The following is a 23,437-nucleotide window of genomic DNA, read 5'->3' on the forward strand; positions in this document are numbered from 1 at the left end:
AGCGCCTCACAGCCCACCCCACCTTGGTTCCCCCCATCAGAGCCTGCCCTTTGTCTCCCCAGCCATGGGCACCCAGCCTCTCACAGCCCACCCCACCTTGGTTCCCCCCATCAGAGCCTGCCCTTTGTATCCCCAGCCATGGGCACCCAGCCCCTCACAGCCCACCCCACCTTGGTTCCCCCCATCAGAGCCTGCCCTTTGTCTCCCCTGCCATGGGCACCCAGCCCCTCACAGCCCACCCCACCTTGGTCCCCCCACCACAGCCTGCCCTTTGTCTCCTCAATCGTGAGCACTCAGGCCCTCACATCCCACTCCACATTGGTCTCCCCCCATCAGAGCCTGCCCTTTGTCTCCTCAACTATGGGCACTCAGACTCTCACTGCCCACCCCACCTTGGTCCCCCCCACCACAACCTGCCCTTTGTCTCCACAACCATGGGCATCCAGCCCCTCATGTCCCACCCCACCTTGGTCCCCCCATCAGAACCCACCCCCAGATCACAAAACCAGGGGAACTGGGAGCCAACCTACTTTTGCAAGTCAAGCCTTGAGCTGTCCTCGGGGACCTGTCCCGTCACAGGGTGCAGGAATGTGTTCCGCCTTTCATTGTGGCTGCAGAGACAGCAGCAGGGGCTGGTTAGAGTCCCTCCTGCCCCCTCTCAGCACCTCTTCACCTTTAGCACCTCGTTTGTTGCTCCAGCCCCGCTGTTTGGCTGCCCCACACCTGCCCTGGCACTGAGACTGGCTGCAGAGCATCTCCTCCCCTGCCAGCCCCACCACACTTCACCAGCCTTGCCCAGGAAGCTCTCGCCTCACCAGGAGCCCCAGCAAGGCCTTTGGTGGCCAAGCCCTCATCACTTCTGCTGGACACGACCCAGACATCACCATAAACCCCACTCAGAAGTCACTGCAGAAGCAGCAGCAGCAGCAACGACCCATGCTGGGCTGTGCCTGCAGAGATGTCCCCAAGGTCCCACCCTCCCCCTTGGCTGCTGCCTTTGCAGCCACTTGCCAAAAGAGGCTCAGAGCAGGGTCCCTTGGCCACGTAGGGCTGTGCACCCCCCAACCCCCAGCCCCAGGACCCACCACTACCACCACCACAAGCTGTTTGCAGCTGGATCAGCCCCAGCTCAGCCCCAGCGCCGCTTCGGCGATGCCGAGGTGCAGCCACAGGCTGGCTTGAAGTGCCAACAGCAGCAGCAGCAAGGCAGGGCACCCAACAGGCTCGGCTGGTGGCATGTCCCTGCCCCATCCTGCAGAGCCAGTATCACCAGGCACTCCAGCACCTTGTTGCTCCAGCTGGAGAACCACACTGCTGCTTCCCGGGAGCCCTCAGCGCTGGGGCTGTGTCAGGGGGGAAAGGATGAGGAGCAACAACCACAGGCTCAAGGCTCCATCCATCCTGGGAAGTTTGCATTGGATCTCAGCCCTCCTTCCCTGAGCTGCTGGGCATGAGGATAGGGATGCCCCCCCCCCGCCCGCGGCTACCCCCCAAAGCCAACACACCACCAGCCCTGCACGCTGCTGAACTTCTGCTGTCAGCAAAACAGGGGAAGTTTGAGCAAGAAAGAGGCAGCTGCCAAGCCCAGCCCAGCCACACAGCTTCACCCCGAACCTGGGCTCCAGCCAGGCTCTGAAGATGTTAACCACTTTGTACCCAGCAAAGCCCTGCTGAGAGCTGCCTCCTCTGGCAGCTCCCATCCCGCACCCTGCCGCGGCTCTGCTGCCCTCCCTCTTCGCTGGGGGTCACCTCAAACACCTGGGCAATGTCTTTGCACCCTACAAGAAGGAGCAGTGCTGACTCCCCAGACCCCTCCTGACCCTCCCCCCACCCCCCCTATCCCCAGCGCCCCAGCACCAGGCTTTTCTGTGCTACAACCAACACCAGTTATCTGTGGAGGCAGCTCACACTCTGACAGCAGCAAAGGGGGGTTCTGGCATCGGGGGTTGGAGCCACTCCTGGACCATTTTGTGCCCAGCAGGTGACTTTGGAGGGACATCAAATGATGGCACCAGGACAGGTCCTGAGCCTCCCCCCCCCCCCGCGATGCTGATGCATGGGGAGGGTGCAAATGCCAAATGTACAACACCCCAACTGCCCCAGCACGGTGAAGTGGGGGCTGCTGGGACCCACCAGCATCCCTGAACCCCACTGGGGGTGTCCCCCCACCAAGCCCTACCCACAGCAGGTTTCTGTTCCTGCAGGCTGGACTCTCCCCCTCCCCCCCCCCCCCCCCCCCCCCCCCCAACTGCCAAGCCCAGGACACTCGCCCTGCTTTGCAGCCCCCACAGCTCCTCCTGGCACTCACATCTGTGCCTTTTCCCATCCCCAGCTGTCACAGAAGCCCCGCAGACAAGGCAAGGAACCCCCCCTAAGCCACCCCCTGGAAGCATCTCCCTCGGCTGACCCTGCTCCAGAACCTCCCGAGTTCACCTCGCTCCCAGGCACTGCAATGCAGCAGCCACTGCCCGGGCTGAGGGTCCCCTACCACCACCTGCCCACGGCCCCCTTTTTGTCCCTGTAGCCCACCCTGGGCTCCTACCTCACCCGGCGATCCGCCCGAAACTTCAGCATGATGCCAAGGGCCCTCCCCGCTCAGCGCCCGCTGCCGGCTCCCACCATGGCACGGCGGTGGGCACGGCCAGCCCCGTGCCACCCGAGCCACCGCGCTACGAGGTGATGGTACAAGCCATGGGGCCACCAACAGCCCCGTGTGGGCAAGGGGATGCTGACGGCGGGCAAAGAACCTCGCTGCCCTCTCCCTAAGATCCCAGCTGTCCCCTGAGCCCTGCGCCGGTGGCATTGGCGGTGGCAGCGGGGCCGGAGCTCCGGTGGGCTCCGCTGCAGCCGGGGCCGGCGAGCCTCGGCGTGTGGCAGCCAGCGCCGGTGTGCGACGGGGACAAACAGCGGCTCCTGCTCGCGTCCCCGCGCAGAGGAGAGGCGAAGGGCAGAGCCGCACACGTCGCCTCCCCCAGCCCAGGTGCAGAGCTGGGGAGCAGCTGAAGGGCGAGAGGAGCAGGGCTGGGGGGGGAGCTGCTGGACTTCCTCCCCCCACCCCCAGCACACCCCTGCAAAGCCTGGCAGGGCAGGGGAGAAGTGGGGGTGCTGCCTGGGAGATGGGGGTGTGGCAGAGGGAGGCAGCCGCGCTGAGAGGAGCTCTGTCGCTGCCCTGGATTCACTGTCTGCATCCCTTCCCCCTGCTGCTGTCCCCAGACCGTCCCCGCGCCCCTCTCACCCCAGTGACATCCCCTCCCCGAGAGAAGACCCCGGGGAGCAGGAGGAGCACAGGAGTCAAGCACCCAACAACCCCGGGCTGTAGGGCAGGGGGAGACAGGAGGGGAGCTGCAGGGTATCCAGCACCCCCAAAAGTCTGAGGAGCCCTTCAGAACCCGGTGGGGAGCCCTGGGCGGCAGGACTTGGGGGGGGACTTTCCCTCCCTTTGGAAAAGGAAGGCAGATCCATCAGGGATGTTATGATGATGCCTCGGGAGGGAGGGAAAGCAGAGCTGACACGGGGGAAGAAAGCTCCAAAGAAGGAAGCGGAGCACACACACAGCCAGGAGGCCTCCAGCACATCACGTCCCTGCTCCAGCAGCACCCCGGCACCACCTCAGGACACCATCCTCCGGTCCTCCCCAGCTCAAGCTCAGCCTTTCCTGCCCATTGCATCATCCACCTGCTCCTCCCCCTCCCCGGAAAAAAAACCCCTTCAGAGCCCTGAAGTTACAGCTCTGCCACTCGGTCAGCCCGGGCTGAGCTGAATCCAGCACCAGCACCCAGCTCAGGGATGCTCCCCGGCTGGCACAAGTGCTCCCCTGCCAAGATGCCAACTGGGAGCAGCCAGGGATGGGAACAATGTCCCCAGCACGGGCACATGTGCCAACACAGTGGCACTGCCACCCTGTGCAACCTGCTCTAGGTGATCCTGCTCTGGCAGGGGGGTTGGATGATCTCCAGAGGTTCCATCCCCACCATGCTGGGATTCCTGCTCCCAAACACCAAAATCCACCCTTTGGGGGCATCCCAGACTGGAAGCTTCTCTCGGGGCACAGAGGAGCTGCCACTGCTCTCCTTGCCAGCCAGGGGCTGAGACACACAGGCATGGAGAAACCTGCCCACCACAGCACCAGCATCCTCACCACTGGCAACCCCCCTGGCACAGCCTGCCCCCATGTCCCCACAGCAGCAACTCACCTGCTCCTCCACCACTGCCACCCTCTGCAGCAAAGCACCTGGGGGTCAAGGTCCCCCAACGGCCCATGGATGAGTGCCAGCCCTCTGCTGTGGCACAAAGCCAATGCTTGCCTGGTGCCACGGCTACCACAGAGGAAGGGCAGCTACCAGCTGAAGCTGTAACCCCTTTTAGGGGATGGTAGCCCCAGGGGGCAGCATGGCAGGAGCAGGAAAGGTGGCTCCTGGGTGGGTTGGACCTTGGAGATAGCAGCCACAAGATCTGCCTGTGGCAGACCCCCTCAGTGTGTGTGTGTGTGGGGGTTTCATCCCTTGTCACCCCAGTTCAGGGGCAGGAGGGGGCAGAATGGGCTCAGGGGCTCCTCTGGGAGCTTTTAACCCGGGTTCCAGCCCAGCTTGGCCAGCCCTGAGCAGACACAGCTCTCCCAGCACCAGCTGGGCTATTTCACAGTCATTAGGATCTGGGGGTGGGCAGGGACACAGCCCCCTCCGTGGCCTCCTCCGTGCCTGATCCACTGGCCACGCTTCAAGGCTCCAGACAGCAGCTCCAGGGGCGGGGGGCTGGCTCCCTCCCCAGCCTCCCAGGAGAGACACAGGAGGAGAAGGGTCAGAGAAAAACTCCTCTAAAGCTGCTCTTGCTTGTTCCCAAAGGTGAGGAGTGAGAGAAGAGAACCCACACCGCAGCCAAAGAACAAAGCTTCCCCCCACTGCTGCTTTGAAGCCCCCTCCCCAACGCTGCAGTTTGCTGAGAGCAGGAGGACAACTCTCCTGGCTCCTTCCCCAGCCCAAAGAGACTTCCACAACCCACAGACCATGACCCCCAACCCCCTTCACCGTGTGGCATGAGCAGGAGCAACACTGGGTGCACTGCAGCAGTGCCAGAGCAGCAGCAGGAGGCAGAAGTGGAGAGGAGGGGGTGGGGTGGGCAGGGCAGGGGGCTGCTTTGTAGCTGTTCTTGGCTGCAGCTGAGGCTGTGAGAGAGTTAAAGGCATCCCAGCTGGGAAGGAGCAGGTGAAATGGGGACAGCAGGGAGTGACTTCCCAGCACCAGCCCACGCTGGGGCAGCCAGGCAGGGTGTCTGCAGCCAGCTCTGTGGGTGTGGGGAGCAGTGAGCCCCCAGCGTGCCTTGGCATGGGGCAAAGCACCAGTGGGTGCTGCCAACCATGCTCCTGCAGGGCAGGATTCCCAATGTGGGGATCCCTCCTCATTGGATGTAGGGCAGGATTCCCAACATGGGGATCCCTCCTCATAGGGAGAGCTCCTTGCTGGGTGTGGGGCAGGATTCCCAACACTGGGATCCTTCCTCAAGGAGAGAGCTCCTTGCTGGATGTGGGGCGGGATTCCCAACATTGGGATCCCTCCTCATGGGGAGAACTCCTTCTTGCATGTGGGGCAGGATTCCCAACATTGGGATCTCTCCTTATGGAGAGAGGTCCTTGATGGGTGTGGGGCAGGATTCCCAACACTGGGATCCCTCCTCATGGGGAGAGCTCCTTCTTGCATGTGGGGCAGGATTCCCAACATTGGGATCTCTCCTTATGGAGAAAGCTCCTTGATGGGTGTGGGGCAGGATTCCAAACATTGGGATCCCTCTTCATGGAGAGAGCTCCTTGATAGGTGTGGGGCAGGATTCCAAACATTGGGATCCCTCTTCATGGAGAGAGCTCCTTGATAGGTGTGGGGCAGGATTCCAAACATTGGGATCCCTCCTCATGGGGAGAGCTCCTTGCTGGGTGTGGGGCAGGATTCCCAACGTTGGGATTCCTCTTCATGGAGAGAGCTCCTTGTTGGATGGGTGTGGAGGAAGCTTGCAGAGGGCTGGGGCAGGGTGCAGGGGTGAGGGATCCTCTCCAAAAGCAGACAGCAAATCCATCTCAGGTGGCTGGATGCAGCCAAGGAATCCCTCCCCAAACTTCCCAGACATCAGCTAATGGGAACCATTCTCATGCCACTGGGAGTCCTGGCTGCTGGGGGGAGGGGGGGGAGTGAGGATGAAGTAAAGCTCAGCCTCACTGCCTTGGCTCCAGGGCCTGCCCAAGCCCTAAATCCAGAGCAAAGCAGCCAGGTGGGGGGAGGGGGGAGTGGTGATGGTGATATGGGGAACTTGACCACCCCCTAGGCTGGCTGCACCATCTGGGGGTGCAGGACTGCCCCCTGAGACCAGCATCATCCCTCTGCTCCCAGGCTGGCTGCGTGCCATGGGCTCACCCTCCTCATCCTCTTACACCCCAACCCAAATTTCAGCTCTGCCAGGCATCTTGCCACCCTCATCACCCCTGGCAGGCATCTTGCCACGTCCACCACCCCTGGCAGTCTCTTTGCCACCCCCATCACACTCACTCCTTGAGGGAGCTCAGCTGGATCATGGTCATAGAATCAACCAGGTTGGAAGAGACCTCTGCTGCCTTCTGGCATTGTGGCACCACAGCAGGCAGGAGGATGAGGATGAGGAGGCAGAGAGCCAAGGTTGCCTGCACCACCCCCCTGCTCTGAAGCAGTAACAAAACTCCTTCATCTGGAGGCTTTGCTCCTGTTCTTGGGGTGAGCATCCAGACAAGTCCCACGCCAGGGGCTCAGGTGGCCCCCAGCCAAACACGCCCTGCCTGCTGGCCTCCTTCCTCTGTTTTTCTAGCCCTTCCTTCACCTCTCCCTCTCCTCCTCAGTCTCCCTCTCCTCCAACCACAGCCCTTGAAAACTCTTCTCCCAGCTAACTGAAGCTCTCAGCACCTACAGGGGAGGGATTTGGGGTCACCTCATCACCCAGCAGCCCTGCAACGAGGCTGCCAGAGAAACTCCAGCTTCAGATGAGCGAATTCAAACTGCTGAGTCCCATCCTGTGAGGGGACCCCAAGGCAGGACCTTAAAGTTCACCATTAAACCAGACCCTCCACCCACTCTGGGGCACCCCATGTGGGGCAGGGGGTGCCCAGGGCTCAGCTCTGCCCCGTGGGGCTGGTGCAGGATGTGCTTGAGATGCAACAAGGGTGGGAAGGACAAAATTAAAAGGTATTTAAGCAGAGTTCTGCAGCCACAGCAGAAGTGAGTCTGGTGGAGTGGCTGCAGCCAGGGGATGAGTGCCAGCAGCTTGGCTCCATGCAAAACTGTCCCCAGCTCTGGCTCTCTGCTGGGTGAGGCCCTGGGCTGCTCTGGTGCTGCAGCTACTTCAGTTCCCCTCTTGAATGACTCAAGCAGGAAAAACCAAAAGCAAAGAAACGAAGCAAAATTAGCCCTGGGAGCAACCCCACACCCTGGGCAGGGCTGAGCTGCCCATGGGGTGTCATGTGCTAGGCTGTGGCCCAAATCTTGGGTCACAACCCCGTGGGAAATGTTGCTTGGCCACTTTGGGCTTGTAAGAGTTTGGTGCCAGCCCTGGGAGAGGGCAGAGAAAGGAGAAAAGGTTGCAGGGGAAGAGATGGAGGTGAAGGTGGGATGGAGAGGTGCAAGACCCATCCAGATGCGCTCCTGGGTGGCCTGCCCTTGGTGGCCCTGCTTTGGCAGGGGGGGTTTGGACTCAATGCTCTCCAGAGGTCCCTTCCAACCCCTACCATTCTATGACTCTGTGAACCCCACCAAGCCTGCCCAGGCACCACCCTGGGCTCATCAGAGCTGAGCAGCAGCCCTGCCAATCCCAGTGCCCGCCGCATTTGCAGCGGGATGAAGCCCCTGGGAAGAAAGAAAGCAGCTTGTGGGCACTCAGAGCCCTGACCTCAGCGTGGAGCTGCAGGCTGAGCTTTCCCTCTGGCCCATGCTCAGGGTGCTGCCAGCTGGCCAGCTCCCACTGCTCCCAGCATGCCAGGGCCCAGCGGCAGCTTCTGCTCCATAACCTCATCCCTGCCTTAATCCCAGCCTCTCTGGCCAGCTGAGCAGGCGTTTCCAGTGCTGCAGCCACCGAGGCTGGGGGCCAGGAGGCAATGCAGCCCTCTCCACGCTGTGCCACCCCCTTCCTGTACCCAGGTAGGGGCACAACTAAGCATTGTCCATGGCACTCATCACAGTGCCATGGGCAACTCAGCCCTCCCCAAGCTGTGCCCCCCCTTCCTGTACCCAGCTGGGGGCACAACCAAATGTTGCCCATGGCACTCACCACGGTGCCCACCTGCTGCACTCCCCCTCCAGTTCAGCTGCTCAGAGATGGCTCCGAGGAGGCAAAAGCAAAGTTTAATTTCCCCTCCTGTCCTCATCTGTGCTGTGTTGGCACCAAAAGGGAGGGTGCCAGTGCCCATTTCCTCTGCCACCTCACCCCTGTGACGAACTGGACACGTCAGGTGCCACCAGAGTGCCCAGGAAGGGAGAACCCCAGCTCACCACCCATCCACTAACGCCAGCAAGAGCCTCCCTGGAGCGAGCAGTCTCCACCCGGAGAGCTTTGCCCCACGCACCAGGGGAGTGTTTGGCATGAGAGGCTGCGGCCAGCGAGTGCCACGGCCAGGCCGGGCTTTGCCACCAGCACACACCCTCCATCGGCTCCCCATCAACCCTGCCAGTCCCCACGGGAGCCGTGCTGGGAGGGAAGGCAGAAAAGCCTGAGCTGGATCCAGCTGGGAAGCAGCACGGCTGCTGCGCAGGGCTTGCCAAGCCGGGACAAAGTCCTTTGGCAAGGGTGGGTGCTGGCTCCCAGGCACCCACAACCTGCCTGCGACCCAGGCACCGCGCAGCCAGGCTGGAGCAGCAGCGGTGGTGGCCCCAAGCAGGGACATCCAGGACAGTCTTGCGGCAAGGAAGAGTGGGAGAAGCTCCTGCAGAATGGGACAGCCGGGAGCGGGGGCAAGCCAGGGGATTTCCAGAGAACAAAGCGGCTGCTGGCAGCCAGCAGCGGCGGGGAGGGCGAGTCCCCCGCTCCTGCTCCAGCTGGGGTCGGGGAACAGCACAAAAAGCACCGCGAGTTTGTGTTTTATCTCCCTGGTAACCTCGGCTCCATCCCAGGCATGGCTCGCAGGGGTGGTCCGGCCAAAACGCGCTGCTGCGGGGGATGGAGAGCTCGGGGCAGGAGCGGCAGCATCCCTTGTGTATGGGGGGCAGCATCCCATACGCATGGGGGGCAGCATCCCTTGTGCATGGGGGGCAGCATCCCATGTGCATGGGGGGCAGCATCCCTTGTGCATGGGGGGCAGCATCCCTTGTGCATGGGGGGCAGCATCCCATGTGCATGGGGGGCAGCATCCCTTGTGCATGGGGGGCAGCATCCCATACGCATGGGGGGCAGCATCCCTTGTGCATGGGGGGCAGCATTCCATGTGCATGGGGGGCAGCATCCCATGTGTATGGGGGGCAGCATTCCTTGTGCATGGGGGGCAGCATCCCATGTGCATGGGGGGCAGCATTCCATGTGCATGGGGGGCAGCATCCCATGTGTATGGGGGGCAGCATTCCTTGTGCATGGGGGGCAGCATCCCTTGTGCATGGGGGGCAGCATCCCATGTGCATGGGGGGGCAGCATCCCATGTGCATGGGGGGCAGCATCCCATGTGCATGGGGGGCAGTATCCCTTGTGCATGGGGGGGCAGCATCCCTTGTGCATGGGGGGGGGCAGCATCCCATGTGCATGGGGGGGGGCAGCATCCCATGTGCATGGGGGGGGGCAGCATCCCATGTGCATGGGGAGTGGCATCTGAGGGCTGTCACAGACATGTAATGAGGTGGTCCAGGACCCAGGGCAGAGCAGATGACAGCACTGAGTGCATGGCTCTGCTTTAACCACCTCCCTCTCTCATCCCTTCATGGGGGGCAGACCCCAAACCCCATCAGCGTGGGTCCATCAGTGTCCCCGAAGCCACCGTGCCCACATGGGACAGGGCAGCTGCATGGCAGCTCTGTGGCAGCACTGCTCAAGATCCTCCCCGACAGAGGGGTGTCCCCAGAACAGACCCCTCAGGGCACAGTGGGGATAAAATGAGCCACAGACAGAGGCAACAGCTGACTGGGGGGCTCAGAGCTGAGGGGTGCCCGGGGAGGGGAGGCTGGCAGCACCCCCAGCTGCCCGGGGCACCAGCGTGGGTGAGCAGACACAAGCCATCAAGAGCACTTAACGGATCAGGATTCAATCCTCCAGCTTCTCCTCCCGTGCTCCACAGCCTCCTGTAAACCCAGAGCCCCTCTGGGGTTAGAGACCTTCGGAGCCGCAGGGGGACAGGACAGCAGGGCCACAGCTGGTAGCTGAGCTTGGCACTGCCACCAGAACCCATCTGAGGGGTGTGGAGGTGTCAGGGCAGCTGCTACACCTCCACCAAAGGTGATGCACAAGCAGAGCTTCCAAGCCACAAGCCAGCCCAAGACCTGGAGGGTTTAAACCTCTCGCTAAGCTCCTTAAGAAACCACTTCCAGCGGGCAGCAGTACCTGTCCTGGGCAATCGCTGCCAGCAGGCATCACAACAAAGCCAGCCCCAACCCTCCCCAGCCAGCTCAGGTCAGCAGCTGGGATTATGGCAGCAGAGCTGTGGAAATCCTGCCGGGACAAATCCTCAGCACCTGCTTAACTCATGGCACGGGATAACGACACCAACCCCCCCACACCCTGAGTGTGCCAGGCTCTGCGCTGCCATCCCTGCCAGGCTTCCAGCTGCGCCCATCCCCACGCAGGCCACCTTCAGGTCCCTGTCTGCTCTCGGCCACCCCCACGGGCCACCAGCCACAGACAATGGCCCACGTGTGCCAGGGGCAGGCTCGGTGCCCACGCCGCGCAAACGAGCGCACGCACAAGATGCACTTACCGGTGCCACCGCCCCCTGTGCCCTCTGTCCACCCTGCCCGCCGAGCCGGTAGCTCTCCTGCAGCCGCAGGAGTGGATGATTTCCTCCCAAACCCACGGAGACCATGGTTGGTATCAATCATTAACCGCCAGCCACGGCAGCTGCCGCCAGCCTTAACCCCCTCGGCACCGTGCGGCCGCGGGGCGAGCGGGGGGAGGCATCTTTTGTGCCCTCCCAAAGCCCCTCTAGCGGCACGGTGGCACAGCAGCCCAGCTGGACAGCGGTGCAAAGCGGGTTCCGAAGGGCCATGCCCGCAGCACCGTGTCCCTCTGCACCCCAAAATGCCCCCTGGGCAGCACGGACCTCAGCCCTACACATCTGCCCCAGCCCTACACATCTTCCCCTCCACCCCCTCCCCGTATCCTCCCTCTGCATCCAGCCAAGCCAAGGGAAAGCTTCGCTGTCCCCTCTCCTCGGGGCGGCTGGCAGCGTTCGATGCCAGGGGGCTGAGTCCCACCGCCCTTTGCCCCCGAGGAACAGGGCAGTGGAGCAGGGCAGGGGCTGCTCCCCTCGGGCTGCCCGCGGAGGCAGGAGGTTTGCCCATCCCCTCCTGACGGCAGGAGCTGGGGCAGGATGGGATCTCCCAGCTGAGGGGTCCTGGAGCTCTCCCTCCCAGCAGCTTGTCCAAGGAACATCAATGGCTGTAACTTTATCCCCGCGTGTTTACAACCCAGCTGCAGCTCCTGGCGCCCTTGGCTGCCGAGTCCGCCGCTCAGCTGGCACACAGCGCTGCCAGGACCCTGATGTCAGGCTCTCCCCACACACCATGGCACCCGCGGAGCTGCCCGAATCACTGCCACGTGCGGCCCCCAGGGAATGAGCTCCTTGTTCCTCTGCCTCAGATCTGGGTTGCAGATGGACAAACGTCCCTGTCCCCACCCCCCCCTCCCCCGCCACTGGCTGCGTTACCCAACCTGAGAAGGGGCTGAACGATTTAACCTCTGTCCGTGCCACTGCCAGGTGCTGGCAGAGTCCTGCTCTGCCCATTTGCAGCCCCAGGGCATGATGGCACCTGGGTAGCAAACCCATATGCCCCCCCCAGCACCATATGCAGTGCCAGCATCTCCACCTCCTGCTGCCTCAGGACCGTCCCATGCCAGGGGGACACATCCAGCTTGACCAGGCTGTATCAGCCACCACACCCCCGTGAAGCTGCAGAGGGGCACAGAAGGAGCTCAGCCCTCATCCCCACCCTAACTTCCATGAGTCTGGAGGTACTCACAGCCCAGCTCCACAGCCCAGCTCCAGCTTTTGGACACTGAGATACAGCAAATTTCTCCTTCTCCAGCTCCAGCTGCAGCCCTGGGGGCGTCCGGGCTGGGAATGCTCACAAATAGCCTTGGACAAACATCTGCAGGCACCACCCCAGGCAGGCTGGGAAGCTGAGGGCTGCTGCAGGGATGGTTTTAATCATGATATAAACCTATCAAATGGCTAAAAAAAAAAAGGGGGGGGGGGGGGAAGAGAAGCCAAACCAAAACAAACCCAAAAAACCAAACCCACAGCCAGGAATGAGCTGTAAAGAGGTGAAGAAGTGTGAAGGCAGCTGCTGATAAGAGCTGCAGGCAGCAGGGCTCACCTCAGCTCCCCCTGACCCTGCTGAGCACAGTGCCTTGCTTTGAATTTCCCTTCCCCATGCTCCTCTGGGATACAGATCAGAGAATCACCTGGTTGGGAAAGACCTCCAGAGCACTGAGTCCAAGCAACACTTCTCTGGACTCAACTCTTAGACTGTGGCCCTAAGCTCCTCATCCCAGTGGCTTTTAAACACCTCCATGGATGCTGACTCCATCATGGCCCTGGGCAGCCTGTGCCAGTGCTTGGTCATGGTTGTTCTTCATATCCAACCTAAACCTCCCCTGGTGCAACTTGAGGCCATGTCCTCTCATCCTGTCACTGGTTCCATGGTGAGAAGGGATAAATCCCCATTCTCACTCCAACCTCTGTTCAGGGAATTCATAGAATCATGGAATCAAGCAGGTTGGCAGAGAGCTCCAAGCTCAGCCAGCACAACCTAGCACCCAGCCCTGCCCAACCAACCACACCATGGCACTAAGTGCCCCAGCCAGGCTTGGCTTCAGCACCTCCAGCCACAGCCACTCCACCACCTTCCTGGGCAGCCCATTCCAGTGCCAATCACTCTCTCTGACAACAACTTCCTCCTCACATCCAGCCTAGACCTGCCCTGGCACAGCTTCAGGCTGTGTCCCCTTCTTCTGGCCCTGGCTGCCTGGCAGCAGAGCCCAACCCCACCTGGCCACAGCCTCCCTGCAGGCAGCTGCAGGCAGCAATGAGCTCTGCCCTGAGCCTCCTCTGCTGCAGGCTGCACCCCCCCAGCTCCCTCAGCCTCTCCTCACAGGGCTGTGCTCCAGGTTCCTCCCCAGCCTTGCTGCCCTTCTCCAAACACCTCCCAGCACCTCAACATCTCTCTTAAACTGGGAGCAATGAGGTTTCCCTTCAGCCTCCTCTTCTCCAGATTGAACAACCTCAGTTCCCTCCACTGCTGCTCACAGGACTTGCACTGACAACCCCTCACCACCCTCCTTGCCTTCCTCCATCACCTCAAGCTCCTTGCAAACAACTCCAAGCAGGGAACATTTGGAAGGTGTAAGGGCCTGGAGAGCAGTGATGATGCTGTGGTGCTGAAACCCTCCTGCTCCCAGCAGCAGAGTGGAGCTGGGTGCTGCTATTCCCACTCTGCTCTCAGCCTCGGCCTGGGCTCCATCAGCCAGGGCAGGTTGGGCTGCTCCCTGCAGAGGCTCTTGATTGGTTTTGTCTAAATTAGCCATTTTCCGCTGTCAGATCTCCCCTGGGCAGCTCTCACTTGAGTGCTTCAGCAAACGGCTGCGCTCGGCTGGATGAGGAATCATCACAAAGGCAGCCCCCAGGGGGTGCGGGGGGCACGGTGCAGGGCACTGCTCTGCTTAACAGCAGCCTGGTGACTTCTGTCGCCACCACGGGAACGTGAGAGAGCACTGCCAGCGCTTTCCCCGGGGGAGTTTTGGGCTTAGGGAGGCTGAGGGTTAGAGGATTGGAATCACAGAGCATGGTGGGGAGGGTTGGAAGGGAGCTCTGGAGGTCATCCAGTCGCAGAGTCACAGGATCACAGAATGAAGCAGGTTGGAAAAGACCTCTAAGGTCACTGAGTCCAACCTAGCAGCTAACACCTCCTCATTAACCAACCCCTGGCACTGAGTGCCTCAGGCAGCCTCCTTTCAAACGCTTCCAGGGATGAGGACTCCACCACCTCCCTGGGCAGCCCATTCCAATGCCAATCACTCTCTCTGACAACAACTTCCTCCTCACATCCAGCCTAGACCTGCCCTGGCACAGCTCCAGGCTGTGTCCCCTTCTTCTGGCCCTGGCTGCCTGGCAGCAGAGCCCAACCCCACCTGGCTACAGCCTCCCTGCAGGCAGCAATGAGCTCTGCCCTGAGCCTCCTCTGCTGCAGGCTGCACCCCCCCAGCTCCCTCAGCCTCTCCTCACAGGGCTGTGCTCCAGGCCCCTCCCCAGCCTTGCTGCCCTTCTCCAAACACCTTCCAGCACCTCAGCATCTCTCTGCAATGGAGGAGCCCAGAACTGGACACAGCACTGCAGGGGTGGCCTGAGCAGTGCTGAGCACAGGGGCACAAGAACCTCCCTTGTCCTGCTGCCCACACTGCTCCTGAGCCAGCCCAGGATGCCACTGGCTCTGCTGCCCACCTGGGCACACTGCTGCCTCCTGTTGAGCTGCTGCCAACCAGCACCCCCAGCTCTCTCTCTGCCTGGCTGCTCTCCAGTCCAACTGCCCTGCTGAAGCAGAGGCACCCACAGCACGTTCATAGATTCACACATTCACAGACAGGTTGGGTTGGAAGGGACCTTAATGATTGTCCATCTCCAACCCCACTGCCACAGGCAAGGACACCTCCCACTAGACCATCCAAGGCTCCATCCAACCTGACCTTGAACACCTCCAGGAAAAGAGCATCCACAACCTCCCTGAGCAACCTGTTCCAGCGTCTCAGCAGCTTGCCCAGCATCCCAGTGGCCAGGTGGGGTTGGGAAGAGACCTCTATAATAGATCATCCAGTCCAACCCCCCCCTGCTAGAACAGGACCATCCAACCTAGCTCAGGTCACACAGGAACACATCCAGACAGGCCTTGAAAGGCTCCAGAGCAGGAGACTCCACAACCTCTCTGGGCAGCCTCCAGCGCCCCTCACACCAAAGAAGTTTCTCCTGCTGTTGAGGTGGAACCTCCTGTGTTTGCTTTAGTGTCTGGGTTGTAGCAGCCCTGGCTCTGCCCCAGCTCCCCACCACACTGCTGCCAACCCTCCCAAGTGATTCATCAGCTGCTCTGCTCCCCGACCTCCTGCACTCAAGTCCTGACACATTCGGCACATTCCTGGCATAGCCTCTGTGCTGCGCCGGCTCCGAGCCCCACACCTGCCGGAGCAGCCAGGGGGGGGTGTGCCAGCAGCAGGCTTGGGTCATGCATCCCAGGGCTCCACCATGGGCTGCTGGTCACCATGGCCACGGGTGCCCGTGGGGATTTAGCTGTGGGCAGGAGCAGCTCGGCTCTGCCTCCTGTGCTGCACTTCACCGTTCCCCCTCTGTGCTCTGCTCTGGTGAGCCCACACCTGCAGGGCTGTGTCCAGCTCTGGTGAGCCTGGAGCAAGAAGGACATCAACATGCTGGAGCAGGGCCAGGGGGGGGCATGAAGATGATCAGAGGGCTGGAGCAGGGCCAGGGGAGGCCATGAGTACCTCCTAGCCAGCATGAATTTATTGTGACATGGTCTGGTTGACTGGCTAGGTCTGAGGGATAGGTTGGACTGGATGATGTTGGAGGTCTCTTCCAACCTGGTTGATTCTATGATTCTATGATTCTATGAAGATGATCAGGGGGCTGGAGCAGAGCCAGGGGAGGCCATGAAAATGATCAGGGGGCTGGAGCAGGGCCGGGGTGGGGGGCATGAAGATGATCAGAGGGCTGGAGCAGGGCCAGGGGAGGCCATGAAGATGATCAGAGGGCTGGAGCACCTCTGCTATGGGGACAGGCTGAGACAGCCTGGAGAAGGATCCAGGGAGACCTCAGAACAACTTTTCAGTGCCTGAAAGGAGCTCCCCCGGAGAGCTGGGGAGGGACTTTTTCCATTGTGGTGCCAGGACAAGCTTTGAGCTGGGAGAGGGGAGACTGAGACCAGAGATGAGGAAGAAATTCTTTCCAGTGAGGGTGGGGAGAGCCTGGCACAGACTGCCCAGGGAGGCTGTGGATGTCCCTCCCTGGAGGTGTTCAAGGCCGGGCTGGATGAGGTCTTGAGCACCCTGGGCTAGTGAGAGGTGTCCTTGCTCATGGCAGGGGGGCTGGAACTTGATGATCTTTAAGGTCCTTTCCCACCCAAACCATTCTGTGACTCTCTGTTGAAGCCAGCCCAGCCAAGCTGCAGGCTGTCACCACGGGCAGCCTGTTGTCACCCTCCCTAGCAGCACCACGACTGTCCCAGTTGCCTTGCTGGTGCAATGCCCTGCTTGCCTTACATCAGCATGGGTGTGCTGGTGGAACATGGGGAAACTCTCCATTTTTAGCTCTGCTCCTGTACCTTTGGAGGCCTGGGAACAGTTTGTCACCGAGCTGTGACGCAACGGCGCTCGCGTCCCCGTTGTGCAAGTGCCTTGCACCAAACAGCAGCCAAGGACAGGGCAAGCACCAGCTCTGGGCAGCATGGGGCTAGTTGAGGATCTCCAAGCCCACAGCCATCTGTGACCTGACCCCACAGCCCCAGGAGGCAGCCTGTGGTCGTGGCGTGGGTGCCAGCACGGGGAGCAGCCTAAGCTCACAGCTTCGCAGCTCACCTTGGGTTGGAAGGGACCCTCAAAGGTTATCCTGTCCAACACCCTGCAGCAAGCAGGGACAACTCCCAGTAGATCAGGCAAAGCCCAGGAAATGCCATCATGTTAAGGATTTGCCACGGGCAAGAGCCAAGCCTGGTACCCATGGATGCTTCTGATTCCTCCTGGCCCCAGCACCAACAGCTCCCGGCCCCAGAGCTGCCCTGGCACATGCCCTTCCCACCAGGCTCTGTGTACAAACACAGCAGGAAGCAAAGGTCCCCCAGAGTGGGAGCTTTGTTCTTAAGCAAACAGAACAAACCACACCAAACCCTCATACCCCCACCCCAGACCCCAGGCACAGGCTCAGGATCTGCTGCCTTTGCCAAGCTTGACTCCACCACTGGCAGCAGTGCCGTGGGCATGCCAGGGTGGGAGGAACCACAGCTGACCCCCTAAGCCAAGCTGACACAGAACAGCTCCAGCAGCAGAGAGAAGCCTCTGCACCAAATCCAGCCACAGGTACACCACAGGTGACCAAGGCACCAGGTCCCACTGCCAAGCTCAGAGCAGCTCTGCACCAGGACCTGGGATCTATCAGCTCCTATCTCCAGCACATCTTGGGGGGGCATCTGGAGCTCCCATCTCCAGCACAACAACTCTAGGAGGGATTTGCCAGCTCCCATCTCCAGCACAACCATCCTGGGAGGGATTTGCCAGCTCCCATCTCCAGCACAACCCTTCTGGGGCACAGTCTCCAGCAGGCAGATGAGGTTGGACACTAACTAAACCCCACCAAGAGCTCAGTTGGCAGTTGCCTCATTGAGCCATTAACCTCCTCCATCAGCCATTAACCTTCACCAGCACTAGGACTGGGGCAGCAATTCCCCTCTCAGCCCCGATTTTATGGCTAGCTCCAAGCCACCACACCCTGGTGTGGCAGGGCCTTGGCCAGGGCAGCTGGGCACAGCTTCCTGGTGAATCACTGCTGGGCTGCAGCTTCCCAAGTGCGTCCCAATTAGAGCACGAAGCTGACAGCAGCCCCGCAGGAGCAGCTCCAGGGGGAATTTGCAGGAGGGGGAAAGCAGAGGGAGCTGTAAACCTCCCTCCCTCACCCACCGGACAGGACCGGACCCTCCGAGTCTCTCGGAGTTGTGCAAAGCCAGCACAGGGACCAGGGTGGCACCAAGCAGCTCTCATCGTGTTCCTTGTCCCCTCCCTCTCCCTACAGGTGCAAACGCCGCGGGTCGGCTCTGCAGCTCCTCCTTCCCCACGCTGAAGTTTAAGTCACCGTGGGACGCTTCCAGTTGGAAACCACTTCCCAGCAATCCCATTTGCAAGCCAGCCTGTTGCCGGTTCCCCCTTCCCCCTCCCCAAGCAAAGAGGCTGTCCCAGCCCTCCCTTCGTGGAGCCTTCGGGCTCCAGCTGCAGCCTCCAAGCCCTGCGCCTGCTGCGGTGCCCGGGGAGGGAAGCGACTGGAGTCGCTGAGCAGGGCTGGTGGTGGAGCTGAGCCAGTCCCAGCTGGGTGACAGCCCTCGGTGATGGCTTTGGCGCCGGCGGCACAGCCGGGATGAGCTCTTTGCCGACGCTCCTGCCCTCAGCATCCCCCCCGAGGATGCCGGCGGGCAGCTGGGGCTGGGGAGCTGCATCAGGTTCAGTTGGGAGCAAGCCTGCTGGGTGCCCTCTAGAAGGAACTGGTTTGCTCGGCGCTGGGAAGAGCCTGAGGCTTCTGCTGAGTTTCCAGAGGGATGAGATGGGCTGATAGACATGGGAAGAGCAGTTGGGTGCCAGGGAGGTGGGGGATCCCTGCTCTGGGTGCTGGTGGCACAGTGGGTCCTGTTTTCACACGGGTCTGGGTCACAGGAGGATGCTCCTGGTGCACAGGGACCACTGTCCCCAGCCCAGTCTGGCCCAGAGGCCTCTTGCAGTCAAGGGAATGGACACAGGAGCATGGCCACAAACCTCAGCTCCTCAGGAAAGCAGTAAGCAGCAAAATGCTGCTTGACCTGACTTGCCCTCATGTCTTCTCCCTCCCTTCGTGCCTCCTGCCTCAGCAGAACACAGCAGGCACTGCAGGGGACCTCAGAGGTGACATCCCAGTTCTGTGCTATGCTGGGCACTGCCAGAAGCTGCTAAAGGTCCTTCCTTGGCACAGAAGTCATTAGAGGCCTTGCAGCACTAGGATGGAGTGAAGGCAGGAGGGAGCATTTGTTCCAGGCTGGAGCCTGCTTCTTCACCCCCCCTCACTGGAGCAACAGGGGAGGAAGGGCAGGATGATGCCAGCATCAGGCTCAGCTACAAACCCACCACCCTGGCAGTGCTGGAGAGCAGTGGGGAGATTGTTCCCATCTCCTGGGCATCCCATTCATGATCCACACCTCCACCAGGGCTGGAAGCAACAAGATGGAAATCACAACCATCCCACTCTGCAGACCAGAGAATCACCCACAACAGCCCCACGCTGCTGCCAGCTGCCAAACAGGGGCCACAGCACCCTCCAGCAGCATCCCCCAGAGCTTGCAGGGTGTTGGCATCACCATGCCTGCTCTGAGATGGCAGCAGCTTGGCTGGAGGGTGTGAGGAGGAAGGGACTTTTCCAGGCTCTGGGAAGGCAGAGGGGAGGCAGGGCAGGTTCAGCAGAGGGTAGAGGAGAGGGGAGAGCAGAGGGCACAGCAGAGGGTAGAGGAGAGGGGAGCACAGAGGGCACAGCAGAGGGTAGAGGAGAGGGGAGAGCAGAGGGCACAGCAGAGGGTAGAGGAGAGGGGAGCACAGAGGGCACAGCAGAGGGTAGAGGAGAGGATAGAGGAGAGGGGAGAGCAGAGGGCACAGCAGAGGGTAGAGGAGAGGGGAGCACAGAGGGCACAGCAGAGGGCACAGCAGAGGATAGAGGAGAGGGGAGCACAGAGGGCACAGCAGAGGGTAGAGGAGAGGGGAGCACAGAGGGCACAGCAGAGGGCACAGCAGAGGGTAGAGAAGAGGGCACAGCAGAGGGCACAGCAGAGGGTAGAGGAGAGGGGAGTACAGAGGGCACAGCAGAGGGCAGAGGAGAGGGCACAGCAGAGGGTTGCTTTACAAAAGCCTTCAGACCCAACAGAGCAGTCGAGCAGCTGAGTCTGCCCCGGCAGAGACGGTTCCCAGCAGCACTTCCAGGAGGTCCCAGCGCTATTCCCCAGCTGGCTCAGGACCGGGCCGGGGCAGCAGCTGCCCCACGCTTCGGAGCCAGCCCCACAGGACAAGGCATGGGCACATCCCCCCCCCCCAAACCATGCCCCACCGAGGGGTGGGCAGGATCCCAGCCCGCATCCCGGCTGGAAGCAGAGCTGCGTGCACGCCCCGGGTGCCTCTGCCCCACTCCCAGCCCTGCCAGCCTTATCGCGGCGCTGCCACACCTTCCATTTAGCTCCCTGCAAGGAGTTTAACCCCTGGCAGAGCAGGGCCGGGCTTTTCCCGCGCCCCATGCCCGTGCCCATGCCCGATGGGACACTTTGCCCACCCACGGGCACGCCCCTGCCCCCCCCATCGTTCTGCCATCCAGGGTAGCAACCCCTCAGCTGCCCTCCCCACGAGCCCTCGCCCCCTTCTCCAGCCAACCCCCAGCTCGCTGCAGACCCTGGCACGGTTTGGCATCCCCGCGGCGTCGCCATCCCTTTCGCTCCAGCCCTTCACCCCCTCCCCTCTTCCCCTCCTTCCCCTGCCCACGGGCCAGCCTACGAGGACTCAGCACCCCACGTCGGGCTCTGCCTACCTGCTCGGCGAGCGCTGCCAGGGGGCAAGGCGGTGGGCGCGGTGCCAGGACGGGGGAGCCGCGGGCTGGTGGGGAAGGGGGAGAAGCGTCGGTGGCCTCCGACGGCAGCCACGTCCGAGCGCGGCTGATAAGCGAGGGCTGAAATCTGAGCCTGCAGGTTGGCTCCTGCCTATATAAACAGGCGCAGGCACACAAACACACACACACACACCCCCCCCCCGGTGCACGCCAGCCCCACGCCACTCCCGCTGCTCCCGGCCACGCCACGCACCCGGCAGCTCTCCAACGGAGACAGCTGCGTCGCCCAGACGGTGCCCACCGCTGCCCAAGACCTCTCTCCAGCCACCAGTCACAGCCCCCGAGGCGCTGGTGCCAACTGAAAGCAAAGCCTGAGCTGGTTTCTGCCACCATTGCAAAGCGTTTGCAGTCCCAGCTCTGCCTGCAGGCAGGGGCAGTGGGTACGGTGCCCACCGCTGCCCAAGACCTCTCTCCAGCCACCAGTCACAGCCCCTGACGTGCTGGTGCCAACTGAAAGCAAAGCCTTGAGCTGGTTTCTGCCACCATTGCAAAGCGTTTGCAGTCCCAGCTCTGCCTGCAGGCAGGGGCAGTGGGTACTGTGCTTTTGGTGCCCTATCGGTGGGCACCAGAGGGGCACCACCTGTCTGGGTGCTATAAACAACAACAACAACAACACGGGAAAAGCAAACAGGGCCGGGTTTAAGCTCCTCAAACAGTTCAGAGAGACTCAGCACCAGGCTGGATGGTCTGTCCTAGGAAGTCCTGGTGCCCCTCACCACACGCACAAGCCAGGGGGTGGGGAGTGCCCACCGCAGTGCCTGCTGAGCGGTGCACGCAGCCAGGCACGGCCAAGCTGTGCCACCAGGGGACTTCCGTGTGCCAGCACAGCCAGGGCTGTGTTTGCTTCCTCCAGCAGGACAAAACCCTGCAGAAGACCAAACCCTGACCTGTTTTTCCCCAGCTCTCCAAGCTCACCTGCAGCCGGAACCGGGGCGGGCACATACCACTGGGCTGTGCACACAGCTGCTTGCTTCATCCCAGCTCCAGCCCATGGGGTGAGTGAGGACAGTGCTAAAGTGCCCTTCCTGGGGACACGAGGCTCACCCTGAGCACTGGCAGTGGGAAAGGGGAGTCCCCCAAACTGCTTTGCCAGCTGCGGGTTGAAGCTGCTTCATGGCATGGAGATAGGCACAGACAGAGTGGCTGAGAGCAGCCAGGCAGAGAGGACCTGGAGGTGACGGGAGATAGGAGCTGAAGAGGAGGCAGCAGTGCCCAGGTGGGCAGCAGAGCCCCATCCTGGGCTGGCTCAGGAGCAGTGTGGGCAGCAGGACAAGGGAGGTTCTTGTGCCCCTGTGCTCAGCACTGCTCAGGCCACCCCTGCAGTGCTGTGTCCAGTTCTGGGCTCCTCCATTGCAGAGAGATGCTGAGGTGCTGGAAGGTGTTTGGAGAAGGGCAGCAAGGCTGGGGAGGGGCCTGGAGCACAGCCCTGTGAGGAGAGGCTGAGGGAGCTGGGGGGGTGCAGCCTGCAGCAGAGGAGGCTCAGGGCAGAGCTCATTGCTGCCTGCAGCTGCCTGCAGGGAGGCTGTAGCCAGGTGGGGTTGGGCTCTGCTGCCAGGCAGCCAGCAACAGAAGAAGGGGACAGAGCCTCAAGTTGTGCCAGGGCAGGTTGAGGCTGGATGTTGTTAGGAAGTTGTTGTCAGAGAGAGTGATTGGCACTGGAATGGGCTGCCCAGGGAGGTGGTGGAGTGGCTGTGGCTGGAGGTGTTGCAGCCAAGCCTGGCTGGGGCACTTAGTGCCATGGTCTGGTTGGTTGGGCAGGGCTGGGTGCTAGGTTGGGCTGGCTGAGCTTGGAGCTCTCTTCCAACCTGCTTCATTCTATGACTCTATGGAGACCTCCGCGGGGGAACTGGGTGCAGAGAAAGAGCAGCTCAGCTGCAGGGGGTTTTTAGCTCTGCCTGAGCACATCTCAGGCTTCTCCTGCGCTCCTGGGGCACCAGGACGAGGCTGAGGAGTCCCCATCTGGGGTGTGATGAGCCCCACGCAGCTCGGAGCCAGCTCCCCGCCCTGGTTGCACAAGCGGCCCCGCGGCACCGCCGCCTGGGCACAAACAGCAGCAGCCTGTTGGGAGGAACAGGCAGCACGGGAAGGGGCGGGGGGGGACGGGACGGGGACGACCTGCTGCAGGCAGGGCATCGCCCCAGCCACCTGCCTGCAGAGCTCTTATCAGCCTGCCCCATCACTGGCAGGAAGAGCAGGAGATGAGTTGATCCCCAGTCTGGCTGCCCGCAGCTTCCTGGGCACCATTCCCCCCGGGGCAGGGCCACTGGAGTGCCGCCAGGGTGGCACAAGGACCCTCCCCGGCACGGGCAGCAGCCTGCTGGGTCTACCCCACGAAGTACTCTGACCCACCCCCCCACACACACCACCCCCAACGTCTTGTAAAGGTACTTTGGAAGAGCAAATTTGCTTTTGGAGAGCTCTGACTGACTGGGCACAGGGTGGGTGAGATGGCTTCGGGGGGGGGAGATGGCTTTGGGGGGGGGGGAGGGATGGCCTCTGGAGGGGGTGGAGATGGCTTCAGGAGGAGATTTCCTCCCCAGGGCCATCCTTGGGGGACCTTGGCCTCACGGTGAGTCCTCCTGCCATGCTAGGGCATCACCCACTGTGAGCAGCCAGCAGCCCTGGCACCAGGCAACACTCCTGCATGGGCATCTCCCTGCTTCAGCTCCTCCAGTGCACACCAGCAGGAACCTCAAATCATCTTCCAGCAACTCACAAATCCCCTGGGAAGGGAGCAGAGACCAGCAGCAGGTTCCTGCAGGCAGAGATTTTGGGGCTGGGGGAGAAGCTGAGGGCTCCTCCACCACTACTACTTAAGCAGCTGGAGCAGCCCACGGCAATCTCCTTGGCCTAAAGATGGGGGGA

At 61.8% G+C, this 23,437-nt stretch overlaps 1 protein-coding gene across 4 annotated transcripts in view; it reads right to left on the reverse strand.

Moving 5' to 3' along the window:
- PLEKHA6 (pleckstrin homology domain containing A6) overlaps window positions 1-23,437 on the reverse strand; it is a 67,272-nt gene that overhangs the window by 28,230 nt on the left and 15,605 nt on the right. The window contains exons 2-3 of one of the 4 annotated variants that reach the window (XM_064173515.1): window positions 20,495-20,559; window positions 531-611 (exon numbers count right to left, since the gene is read on the reverse strand). In XM_064173515.1, the coding sequence (XP_064029585.1) occupies window positions 531-611; window positions 20,495-20,559 (146 nt within the window). Of the gene's footprint in view, window positions 1-530; window positions 612-2,542; window positions 2,861-10,897; window positions 10,978-20,494; window positions 20,560-23,437 lie in introns of those variants that run through there. The other 3 variants (XM_064173518.1, XM_064173516.1, XM_064173517.1) reach the window with 3 other exon arrangements.

The sequence above is a fragment of the Pogoniulus pusillus genome, chromosome 39 (assembly GCF_015220805.1).
Source record: "Pogoniulus pusillus isolate bPogPus1 chromosome 39, bPogPus1.pri, whole genome shotgun sequence".
In the NCBI taxonomy this organism is placed as follows: Eukaryota; Metazoa; Chordata; class Aves; order Piciformes; family Lybiidae; genus Pogoniulus; species Pogoniulus pusillus.